Genomic DNA, 12,811 nt, shown 5'->3' with positions numbered 1-12,811 from the left:
AGTGCAAAGAATAACAACTAGGTCAACCCTGCACCTCTGTTAAAGACAGCGAATTACTGTTATCCCTGTGTTAGTTATTCCTGTCCTCCTGTTGTTGCTGCTAACTCATTTATGTCATGAGAACAAAACCCAAGTAACATCCATCCTTTTTCTTCGCATGCTGCTTGGTCCTGTGTGCAGCAGCTGCTGTGCATGCAGGAGTGAATTGGAGCTGCAACCAGCAGCTGTGTAGGTAACAGTGACACAATCAGTGGTGGCCAGCGACAGGATTTGGCCCCAGATCTTTTCATGGGCGTYGTTTCCATGTGGGCATGAGGAGAAGTGTGACTGATGAAGCTCCATGGTTGCCAGTGTGTGCTCCTTGGAATGCATTCCCGTTGGCCATGTGCTCTGCAGCCCCTCTTCATGGGAACACGTTAYCCTGCATGTGGTGCTGCTGCGTAGCCGCCCAGCATCTCTGACAGCTTCCCCCAGTGTGTTCCAGGTTTTTATGGTGGATGGGGAGACACCAAGTACCTTCCTCTTAGGAAGCTGTGAAGATTTTGAATCGGTTGTTCGAATTGTCTCCCTTTTACCCCACAAACGTCGCTTATTATTATCAAAAAAAGAGTGATGCTGATACTAACAGTAGTAGACAAGAGGGGAAAGAGTTTTAAATTCTCTATGTAGTCTTTGTGGAATCAGCCGTTACTGGAAATACATGCAAGGGTGTCACTATTTGTCATCACCTGCTTTTAACAAGTTGATTTCTGATTCCTCCAGAAACTGCCTCTATTGTATCCTGTTCTTMAGGAAAACCAGCTTTCAGAGCTATGCTGCTTTTTCTTAATGTCATCTCTACAAGGAATTATTCTGGAATAGGAGGAGTTACTCTCACTCTGAAGAAAAATACCTCATTAAACCCATCCAGTATAAGGTTTCTACTGCAGAAACAAATCTATATAAGGTGTTAGAGGAAGGCTTTTCTTCCCTTTTAATTGAAATTTAATTTCTTATCTATATCTCCTAAAGTATTGTGGTGAAATGCTATTAGTATTTCATTTCAATAATTGYATCAAAACAGGTATCCTATATGTAGCAGGTATCTTACCTGTTCTTGCTTTATGTGATTTCTTTCATGATAGATCCCCTTGAGAAAATGGCAGTTTGACATCTGTAAGAAAAAGAGCCTGTGTGTTGTCTTATTAGCACATGTGCTAAGTTGTATGATGTTTGAAATGCAGTAGTCCCCTCTAGAACAGAGTGGTCCTCATCAATATGTACAAATACCTGAGGGGAGAATGCAGGGAGGAAGGGGTCAAGCTCTTCTCAGTGGTGGCCAGTGAYAGGACAAGGGGCARTGGGTGTTAAGTTGCAAYACAGGCAGTTCCATCTCCATGTGAGGAAGAACTTCTTCCCTGTGAGGGTGCYAGAGCCCTGGCACAGGCTGCCCAGGGAGGCTGTGGAGTCTCCTTCTGTGGAGATCTTCCAAACCCGTCTGGATGCCGCCCTGTGCCCCGTGCTCTGGGTGTCCCTGCTGGAGCAGGGGGKKGGACTGGATGATCTCTAGAGGYCCCTTCCAACCTCAACCMTTCTGTGATTCTGTAAAAAAGTAGTGAAAAAATATTACTGAAGCATTTCAAACTCCGAGCTTTACATTTAACYGAGCTGTAGAAATTGTGATGTACTACCTATTTCTGTTCCTTTCAGTGTTTGGTTGTTAGGTTATTTTGGGGGGGCTTTTTTGAATCAACATTTTTGGGTGTTTCACAGAATCTGAGAGCTTGCAATATTCAGAAGAACTTCCATATTCCTTGGACTTGAGATTATGTAAAGGTGTYTTCTTAATAGGAGTTTTTCATATGCTGTATGGCTTGTTTTTGTTTTTTATTTTTAAGGCAGTGAAAAGTTGTGGGCTGGAATGCAAATGTGAAGTGCATAGTGGTTAAAGTAACAGCAGTTTAATAGGAAACGTTGTCTCTTCTCTATAATAATGTATTCTGTAATCACAAAATTAACAGGAAGGAGTTAATAATGGTTCTCTAATGATAGATGGCACCTGGACGTTCACAAAGTGCTGGCACTAAATATTTTTAGACCCGTACCAGAATATTATATAAGGGAAAAATTCTCATACTGAAAAAGCATTTTATAAAGCATCATGGAGTCTGTACTTTTAAAAAGGAGAAAAATGGGAAAGCTTTCATGAAGCAGATTCTTGTAATGTCAAAATGATAAAGCAGCACTGAAAGCAACTTGGAAGGCAACTCTCTGCCTCCTTTAATTTGTGGCTCTGCTCTACAAAGGAACTTTGTAAAAACGGACTTTGACATATGCTGTATGAATGATACCTAGCTGAAATGCCTGTTAAAAAGGCAAGATAATTTGGGGAACACCTTTTGAGTTCAAAGGCAGAGATTTGTATACTTYGTTGTTGTTACTGTTTCTGTGTGGCGCCATGTGTTTGATTCACAGCCTTGGAAGTAATTGARTTACTCACATAGTTCTGTGTTTGTGAAATGTTTTGTTTGACAAATAAGATGTAAGAAAAAAAAGAAAAGATGTAAGGTGCTATATTTTTCTTTTTTTTTATTTTTCAAGAGAGCTGTTGATGCTTTGGAGCTTAGAATTAACTTCTATTAAGATAATATTTTTAATTGGAATTCTTAGTTATGAATGAAAAGAAATGCATGAAATATTTTTTAAGTAAGAAATCATGTAAAGAATATAATTTATTTAACATAGAAGTGCTTTAGGCAGCAGATATAGTACAGTTTATATAGTATACTATATATAGTGTATAGATAGTATAGTTCAGTTTCTACTCTTTCRCTTATTTTTAACTCCTTCATTGATATTTAGTAGCAAAAGACAGATATCAGTAAACATAACTTAGTTCATTCTCTGTTATTTATTTTCTCCCAGACTGTTRTATCAGCAAAAATAGGTTATACGAATATATTCAGTTGTGTGGTTTTAAAAATATTGCTGCTGTTTTAATGCTGATGATCTTTGTTTAGAAAACAAGACAGTTCCCGCAAGTAAACATGATGCATAACTGCTTTTTAGGTCTTCCATAAATTACTGTCTGCTTTTAAACTCTACCTTTGTTGTAAAATTAAATTAAATGATCAACTGATAAATTGAATGTAATACCTTTTTATATAAGCTTTCTGTTAATGGAGTGCATTGTGCAGCATTGTCTTACATGTTCCTACTTCKTTAAATCCTCATCATTTCAGCTGCCTTGTCTGGCAGAGCAAGTGCTCTATAAAGACACTTGCAAATTGTACAACTCCAAAAGAACTGCTTATAGAAAATCTTGAATTTGTTGCAGCAGTCAGAATTAACTTGGTTGAAAAGAAGTATTTAATCTGGAATGGCAAAACTTGTGTGTTTTGGGCATACAGGTTGCCATATGTGTGTACTGTGCATTTATGGCCCTTTTATTGTTGTCCAAAAAATAATTCTCCCATTTCAGAGAAGAGCAGAAGGAAAACAAAGGGGGGAATCCAAGAATGACAATGCCAGAACTTTCAGAATTTCCTCAGCTTGTTTTCTGTTTTCAAGCTGAGGAAAGTAAGTTACATCCTTAAGTAGGATGTAACTTACATCCTACTTAAACTTTAAGGTGAAGTATTTTAACAATTAATTCATTTGCAAATGCATGTGTATTTGAAATATGACTTCAAGAATTACCATTTGCTCTGACCCTTAGTGGATTAACAACCCCATGTGTGGTGCGTAGTGCGTGCAGGGAGAAGTTGTAGTGATTTCTGTGAGCTACTGGTGTTCAAAGTAGGCCTGCATTTAAGCCATTTTGCTGCGCTGAATCTCAGCTGAAATTATTAATCAATATGGAAATGGCTTTATGTGGTTAAAGAAAGACTGTATTTTCACTGGTACCTTTTGTCAATTATTTTAGCCTGTCACAGAGCAGGAATATGGTGTTTCAGATGGAGAGTAGTAAATTACAACATAGCTGTGGGTTAATACTAAACAATTTTTGCAGTCTCATCCATTGTGCTTTCTGCATTTCAACATGTGACTGTCTAGTGTAATTGAATGGAGATCATGCAAGGAACGTGCATGAATTGCTTTTGAGAACTGTGCATTTCAGGAGGAGGAGAATTTGTAAGTGGCTTTCCTAGATAAATAAATACATAATGTTCTCCAGAACTGCGGAGAATGAAAGGAAGTAATCAGCCTGGTTGTACCAGCTGATTTGGTGAAAGGATGACATAAAATACTTTATCCAAAGCAGCTCTGACACTGAACAAAAATTAATTATAATGCTTAGTTTGCACTTTTCTTGGCTAACAGAGAGAAAAGTTGTACTGTGTTTTGAAGAATCGTTTTGTTCTCAGATCAGCATGAAACCAGGGAAGGTTTCCTTTTGTTTATCTGTGTTTTATATTCTGGAAGTTTTGTGTTTTGTTTTTCAAACAAAAGTGCAGTATCGTAGTAAATGAAAACGCTGTGAAATTAAAAAAAAAAAAAAAGGAAAAAAAAAGCTCTAATTACACAACCTAGATATTATTAATTATTTTTATTTTATTTTTCTCCTTGTATTCCCAGGTTCCGTGTGGTTGCCCATAATGTAATTATCCAGATAATTCTTATTTTTCTCTCTTCTGATTGTTTTTGTTCCTGCCCTTACTGTTTGTAACAGTGCTGACACTGCCGCCTTGTTCTTGATTGCACCTTACGTCACTTTGAGTATCTCTTCCTTCTCTCCTGTTGTGTTGTGGCCACTTTTGACTTTCACTTGAAAATCTTTCCTTTTTCTTTTCTCCTTGCTCTTGTAATCTGTAACATCAGAAAAGCTTTAGGCATTTTTTCTTTTGGTGACGTTATTTGTTACTTTCTTGTGTTCATTTTATTATAAAACCTGATTAGTATGGACTTACTTAACTGCTTAACACCTTTATGTCAGCTTTAATCTGAATTTTGTACTGGTACCTGTCTGCACAGATCGCTCTGTAGGCTTGAGGTATAATGTAGAGTTAGAACAACACGTTAGAATTACCAGGTCTCCCAAATTAGAAACTAACAGTGTCTTCAATTTTTTTTTTAATTATTTTTTGAAGATTGGGATTTTTTGGTTACACTTTCAAGAAACAGTATGTGCTGAATGCAAACTCTGTATAACCCAGTACACAGTTGCACCCAAGGAGTTACGATTTGCCTGSTGTTTGAGTGGATTATCTTTTGCATTCAGAATTTTGATAGGCGTATTCCAGCAAAACTGTAAGCATATTAGAAGGATGTGTTATTTCCACAATTATTTTTGAAGATCAGCTGAACTTTACTGTAGTAGGTAGAATGTAAACCAGTATTTTATTTTCACATTGTGGACAGCTTTTTGTGCTTTTCTTGATTGATTTAAGAACACACTCRAAATAAAATAACTGGTTTCACTGTTGAGTTTTCTAAGCAGAGAAAATACTATGGATAATSTAATATGTACTAATACATATACATATATTGTAATATGTATATGTAATAATAATAAACTCATGGTAAAGTTGCTTTTTGTTTTCTTTTTTCCCTAATATAATAGAAATCAAAGGCAGAAGAGAAAATCAAGTCTGGTATTTGAAAATATCAAAGCTGGCATTGGCTTTTGCAATTATCCATTCAAAACCACCAGGCAAGAGCTGCAAAGAGTATGCTGAGCATCTTGCCAAAATTGTATCTGAACAAGATACGAGTATTGCCTCTGGAAGTCTCTGGAAGTCAAAAGTTGAAGCACTGGAAGCTGAAGTTCTTCGATTGCGTCAGGAACTTCTTTTGAACAAGATCTGTCCAAAATTTGGCTTGGAAAACAGTAAGTTTCTGAAATTGTTTCTCARTATGTTTCAATAGCAAGGACTTGCGTGTATGGTGTTATATTTTTCAAAATAACAAACCCAAAGCTAAGTAGTGAGACGCTTAGTGCAGTCATGAGTTAGCTTGAGAATTTGATGCTTACTCGGAAGTTATGCTTCCATTACAAATATACTTAAGAGAAAATGGTGCTTATGGAATAATTCCAGACCAAAACTGGGAGTACGAAATATTACTCTCTAACCTCGGTGTTAGTAGTTGGTAGGAGTAATGAGGCACCCTATRTAAAACTGGAATGTGTCAGAGACCATCCTACTTTTCTTTTTCTTTCTTTACTACATTGAACATGTTTAAAAGCAAAATTTAAGGTTTATAACTATTCATGCTTTTAACTTAACATTATATGACAGGGAAAAGTGGACAAGGTAAAGGATTTTATTTGCTGTTTCTGTTAACGTGGATCCTATGAATGTTTATTATGTAATTATGTAACATACATAATGTTTACATACATACATAAAMATAATGTTTATTATGTTTATTATTATTATTATAGTCCCGACCAGGAAAGCTATTTAGGAATGTGTTGGCTTTAGAACATGAAACTCAAAGGTTTTGGTGAGGGGAAAGTAGCTTGCAACATTTGCATCTAGTGTCTCAAAGCTCAGTTGCAGAAGATGAGTCGTCTAAGAGCAAATCTTTTTTTTTTCAAGTCCCTGTGTAATAATCTAGGTAAAAGAAAGATAAGTTACAAAATCACAGTGTGAGAGTTAGTCTCAAGGTCTCACTTACTTCTCCAAAACAGTTTGTTATTCTTGAGAGATCTTTATTTAAGCTCCATAAAGATTCCAGGCACTTTGCTTTAGCACTTCCATGTTAGAGGAGAGATTTCTGCCTTCCTCCCCTTGCCTCCAATGTCTGACCTGACTAAGCTTTATTACTACACTTTAAGTTCTTGGTTACTGGTGCTGTTCTCTTCCTCTTTCTCTGACAGACTTTAATGTATTTGAGGACTGATTATTAGATCTTCACTTCTGTTTTCCTTTTAATCTTCACAATTCCAGTTTTTTTAGTCCCTTACTTGGAGATCATGCTTCTGCATCTCTGCAGATGAGATGCACATTTGATGATCCTTTGGTCTCTTCTGAAGCTGGTCCACGTCTTTTCAGAAGTATAACTTGCTCCTCATACCTAGACACCACGTTGAACAGGGGTTTTCTTACCACTGCTAAGTAGATCAAAAGGATTACTTTATGTTTTGTTGTCTCTTTGTACATCCCAGCGTGATGGTTTGTATTCATCTTCCTTCAGAAGGTTCTTTTCTGCAGAAACCTTATCTAGGTTTTTCCTATTCTGAATTTGTGAAGTTGCTTTTTCTTTCCTAAATGGAATAAACATGCAACTTTTTAAAATTATATCTTCAATTTGACAAGGTCATCTTGAAATCTAAGTTATCTTCCTTGAAGTAGTAGTCCCCTTAGTCTGACATGCTCTTTAAAGTAAGTGAACATACCTATCTATTTTGATGCACAAGCTAAATTATACCAAACTTGAGATCGTGGAAACCTGCTTAGCACATTATTTCAGCTTGATAATGAATCATTGACTTAAGCCTGCCATTATCATTCTGATAATTACTTTCAGAATATAATTTTGTACTCATTCTACAAACAGCTTCAGGTCTATTAGGCTTCCTCTCATTTGTATATGAGAATGCCATATGAAACCCATGGTGTGACACTATTTTTTGATTATTTTTTTTTCATCTGGTCACAAGATTGCTATCTTGTCAAAACATATCTAGCCAGTCTGATTGCTTTTATGTTATTGAAAAATCTGTGTCAGCTTTTACTCCTCTCTTTTCTTTCTTTAGTGTCCTTATGTATAGATAGCTTGGCTATTTGTTCCAAGAATTCAACTTAAGCTGACTGCTCTGTGGTTTTCATTTTTGAGATGAATGTTTTATTTGCCCTTTTTCAGATCTTTACCTCACCCATTTTTTCTGAATTACAAAGGTTAACCTCTTTTCATTGCAAATTTCTTTCAGTTTCTTTGACTATGGCAAAGTGATTGTCATACTACCTAGTTAAGTTATTAAAATATCTGACTTGCCTAAGTACTGTCTCTAAAGCTCTGCCTGAACCAGAGAGGGAATTCTGCCTCACATGAATTAATATTGATAGTCTAACTACCTGATTTCAGTTGATTTTTTTTCTGCTGAAGTTACCACAAAAAAAGAGAAAAGTGGTAAATCTTAACAAATAACAGCTGTCAGTAGTTTTCCTGCTATCTTGCATACCAGCCTAGGCATACTGCACACCAACCAGTCTGTCTTAAAATATTTTGTTTTTTACCGATTAGAATTACTTTCTTATAATGAAGAAACCTTTTTGTTTTGCTAAAACAAATTCTGATGTTTTTTCACCTTAAGCCTTTATAAGTTCAGGATTGGAATCGGTTTAAAAAGTATATAGGAAAGGAAACACCCCTTTAAGTTACCAGCTTATTTCTGTGTCTTGATCAGACAGAATGGGCCCTCTTGTTCTTTTTCCTGAGAGATCAGGGACACAGGATGACGTTGGAAATCAGGCCGTGGACTCTCGCTTTGGGTTCTGGGGAGACATCCCCTGGGAGATCACAAACTCTCTGAGGTGGAGAATACTGTTCACACTTGAAGATAAATCCAAAATCCAAATACCTGTCTAGGAGCTCTCTAACTTGCGATTGTTAGCCCTGGGATCGGAAAACTTCATGAGGCTTTTATACTGCAGCAGTAGTTGCCTTTGAAAAAGATKCTAGATTTTAATCTTTTTGACTTGAGAAGGTGTGTTAGACTATTAGGTAGAAGTTTTAATGATTTTTTCTTTTATACATATAGCAAAAGTTGCTCTAGAGGAGAAGGCTAGGAAGGAGGCTGTCATGAGTCCTATTTAATTATTGCTTGTTTGTGTGTTCTGGCAGTTACTCAGCTTGTACTCTGTCAGAAGACTAGAAATGAAATTGGTTCATCTCCAACTTCTGCATTCCAAATCTAATATTTTGTAGATTCTTTGTCTCATGCTGTTGAGCTGAATGGTACTGATATTTGTCAAACAAGGAGTGAGATGTTTTCCATGTGAGGCAGGCAGAGAACATGACAAATAACATATCCTGCAATGGAACTGGAATTGCAATATTAATTCTTATTGACCTAGTCATAGATGATTTGATTAGTAGATCTAAAATGAGATAAATCTCATCTAATTTTAGATGTCTGCAGATACGCTAAATTGCCCATGAGCTCTTTGTTATCTGTTAAGTAACAAGCTTATGGTAAAGTTCACTTGACCCAATTGTGATAGCCATTGATAGGAATTAAACTGCCCTCAGAAGATGTCTGTCTACACTATTGAGAYTGATTGGCTTAGATAGTCCCATGATCCTTAATAATACCAATTAAGTAAACTATGCTCCTTTTCATATATAAACTTACTATTTTTATAGTCTTAGCAGCCTGTTCAAACATGGATTGAGTAGCTGACCAAGCCTCATTATTCCCATGAAATCAAACATTGGTTTCAGCTAACTAGTGAAATCACAGAGTAGGAAAGATTTGTTTTATCTATACTGTATTTCAGTTCTCTTAGGGTCCTAATGCTCTGTTAATTTAAAAGACCAAAGTGTAGATGCATTTTCCTTAAAATATTTGCTTTTAATGTATGATTATGCTTATTAAACTTTTAACTAGAAATATTTGATGTTAAAATATTTGAGAGAGATTATGTTCTTTCCTCCTACATCATATGCTRCCCACAACTGGTAGGACATTTTATTTCACTTCAGTTTCTTTTAACCACTTGAGAGGGAGCAAAAAGGTCTGAAAATCTGGCTTGTATCRGTCTGTTTCTTTATTGAGGAAAATCCCTTTCTAGCTCTGGAAATTTAACTTTGAGGCTGCTGCTTTTGGTTGCTATTCGTCTTACTGTCTTTTTTTTTTCCCTCTAAACCAGCTTTTTTCTTCCTCAAAGCCTTGGATTGGCATGTAGTTTCCTTGGACAGTGAAGTTAAACAATGTGCTATTTCGCGAGGAAAATACTCTTCATCAGGCAGATGTAACTGCAGATGTGGTTCCTGCTTCCATTTGCTTTGGGAGACGTTCTYAGCCTGTTGTCTTTGAGTGAAGAACGATCGTTACTGACATTTGATGAGATATTTGTAGATGAGATCTTTGCACTTCTATGTGGATCCTGCTGGCAGTGTTCAGAGCGCCTGAGGTTGCTGTTTTAAGGAAGAAAATGTTTGTAGACCAGAAGGCACCCAAAATGAGAGTGGCTCTAGCACCGGGAGAAGGTTCTTCCTCTCCTGTGAGGTTAGATATTAGCAGGTACCAGCTGCAGTGATAAGAAACACAGAGAGCTTGAAGCTAAGTTGAAGAGTAAAGCGATACAAGTAGTGGCCCATCRTTTTCCTCTGAAGGCTACTACAGATCTGTGTAAGCCATTGTTATGGCTGATTATTAAAAGCATAATGTTTGCATTAGCTACCTAATATCACAGCAGAGCAGTTGTCTTTAATGCCGAGGGTAGCTGTGGGCTTGTGCCAGGGGCCAGGTAATSTAGAGATACTGTGGATCTTTTTTCTCCTCCATTTTTTTCTCCAGGCTCAATTTTTCATTTGGCATTTTGCCTAAAAGAGAGCATCTTTTAGAACATTTCGACCCTTAGCTCTTGTTTGGCTCTCTTGTGTTTGATGCTTCTGTAAATGCAAGAACAGAAAAATCTCATGAAGGAATAAATCTGATGCATTAAGCATCAGATACTGCATATACATCTGTGCTGACTGTTTAGAGCTGAAGAGTTGGAGTCCTTCAACCAAGGTTCACTCAGCAGCTCTGTGTTTCTGTTCTGAATTCTGAATTTGGGAGCTTTTCTCTCCTGCCTGCTGTTAGTAATAATAATCGCAGGTCTTTCAGAGGCTTAAGTACTGATGAGAGTCTGCCCATTGGGATTTATATCTGTGATGTGGCAAATTTGTGAGCCCTTTGAAACTGTGCATAAAGAGAAAGAAAAAAAGGACCCATTTTTAAATATGTGTTGTCTAAATTATTTTAATTCCACCTTATTTGACTTCTGTCCGCTGAGGCCCTAAGAAGTTTGCGTTTCCTTACTGAGGAGGAGGAGAATGTTTTGCTACAGATAAATAATCTATTTGCCAGTATGGATTGTTACAATTTACTGTGTTGTTTATAAAATCCCTGTGGTATATATATTCAGTGGCTCTGTTTTGTCTGGAAAGTCATTATTTAACTCAATGTGCAGTTATCTTTCTGAGTACAAGGACATTGGTATTCCTTTTAAATGGTGGTATTTCTGACTATGTCAGAAAAAAAAGCAAATCCTTTGTAAATTTGTATTAATTATTTTTCACCTTCCTCGTATATACTGTCCTTACAACTACGAAGCTTGTGAGTAGGAAAAAAAAATCATAGTCAYCAAAGTTTCTTGCCTTTCTTTTGATTAAGATTAAAACAAGACAGAGAGGAGAGAGAGAGAATTTCTGGCACTTTACCAGGAATAAGACCAGAAAACATTTGTGCAAGGTGTTGTCTTTGTCTTTTCATGCAGTTCCAAAGCAAAGGGTCTCACAAAGCCCTGATTGATTGATTCAGGGATTGAAGCACCTACCCTCTAAGGCTAGATTCCTTAACTGTTACCAGCTCGTCAAATCAACAGTCATATTGTCACTTGGCAGCCTCTGTTACAGATCTGAAAAGCCTGCAGCTGTTTCTTTTTCTTTATTTTTTTCCCCAACTCAAGAAGGCATAAATGGAATACTCTAGCCTTTTGTGCCCAGCATGTACTTGAGGTATGATGCTTTAGAGGGTGAATACTTACTGTCTCAGTTGCTTTAGGCCAATATACTTCAAGAATTATAACTGAATTATGCAGATATTCTTTTAGCAAAACTGTTACAAATATGAGCATATATGAATACACATATTCTACATATTCTCTCTTTGTTGTCTTCAATTTCTATCTCGTTTCATATTATTTTCTTCTTATTCAGTGGATAGGAATTTACTGAGGTGCTTATTCCTCTAATAAAGAACTTTTCCCTCTCTGCTTTTATAGAATTAGTTTCTTCTTTTTTATTCTGGAAAAGCAGAAAGCCAGGGTTGGGCACAGGACTGKAACCAGCTCAGCAGCTGAAATAAAATGCATACAAGTGCCCAACAGCCTTTTTTTTTTTTGTGCCACAGAATTCAGTCTCTTTACCTTTCCACTTCTTTGTGAGTTGCTAGTTCAGTAGAAAGGGGCAGAAGCTTCCGGATACTCTCCTTTTGAGTCCTCCAGCATTTTATCTGGAGACAAAGCAGAAGGAGTCAGGAAGTTCTGCTTCCATGAAAATGGAAGCATGCCAGGCCAGTCAAACATTTTCTGAATAATTTGATTCAGACCTCTGAAAGGGCAAGACATAAATGATGGAAATACCCTCATTGGTGATGCTTCTCCAGCTTGCTTACCTAAAAAGGAACAGAAGGGGAAAATCACCGGGGTCAGGAATTTTCAGAGAATAATCAAGCAGATGAATTTGAAAAGACCAGATCAAAACATATGTATTCCTTAATGAGTATAACCAAACTTCTCATTTTCTTCAACATGCCAAACTCCTCATTTTCTTCAACATGCTAGCAGGATGGGGACTAGAAACCTTCACCAGTAACTTGACTCTTCTGGTCTGTGCACAGCTACTTCTTCAGGACTACATGTTTGGATGAATTGCTTTTTTAGATTATAGTGCTCTGTTATCACTTTCTTCTTTTTCCTCTGGCATTTGGTGGGGAGCARGGAATGTGAAAGGACAGTTGCAGAAGAATGGTCAGGCTCTAAGGGGCATCTTGGGCTTCTTCCTGTTCCTAGCTTCCTTTTTCTAAGGTGAGAGGATTCCCTGCTGGACACCAGTCAATACTCGCTTTGGAAAACAACCACAGCAGAGACCTGCTGGGAAAGATCCCATGGGCTAG

General features: G+C 37.0%; 1 protein-coding gene across 1 annotated transcript in view; it reads left to right on the top strand.

Moving 5' to 3' along the window:
• Nucleotides 1-5,544: 5,544 nt before the first annotated feature.
• The window catches only part of MEI4 (meiotic double-stranded break formation protein 4), a gene marked incomplete at its 5' end in the record, with an annotated part of 55,291 nt that continues 48,024 nt past the window's right edge, over nucleotides 5,545-12,811 (top strand). The window contains one exon of the mRNA XM_026038456.1: nucleotides 5,545-5,809. Within this exon, the coding sequence (XP_025894241.1) occupies nucleotides 5,545-5,809 (265 nt within the window). The remainder of the gene's footprint in view (nucleotides 5,810-12,811) is intronic.

Source organism: Nothoprocta perdicaria, unplaced genomic scaffold, assembly GCF_003342845.1.
Source record: "Nothoprocta perdicaria isolate Ctin4 unplaced genomic scaffold, notPer1 scaffold_21, whole genome shotgun sequence".
NCBI classification, from domain to species: domain Eukaryota; kingdom Metazoa; phylum Chordata; class Aves; order Tinamiformes; family Tinamidae; genus Nothoprocta; species Nothoprocta perdicaria.
This window is presented reverse-complemented; position numbering and strand designations above follow the sequence as displayed.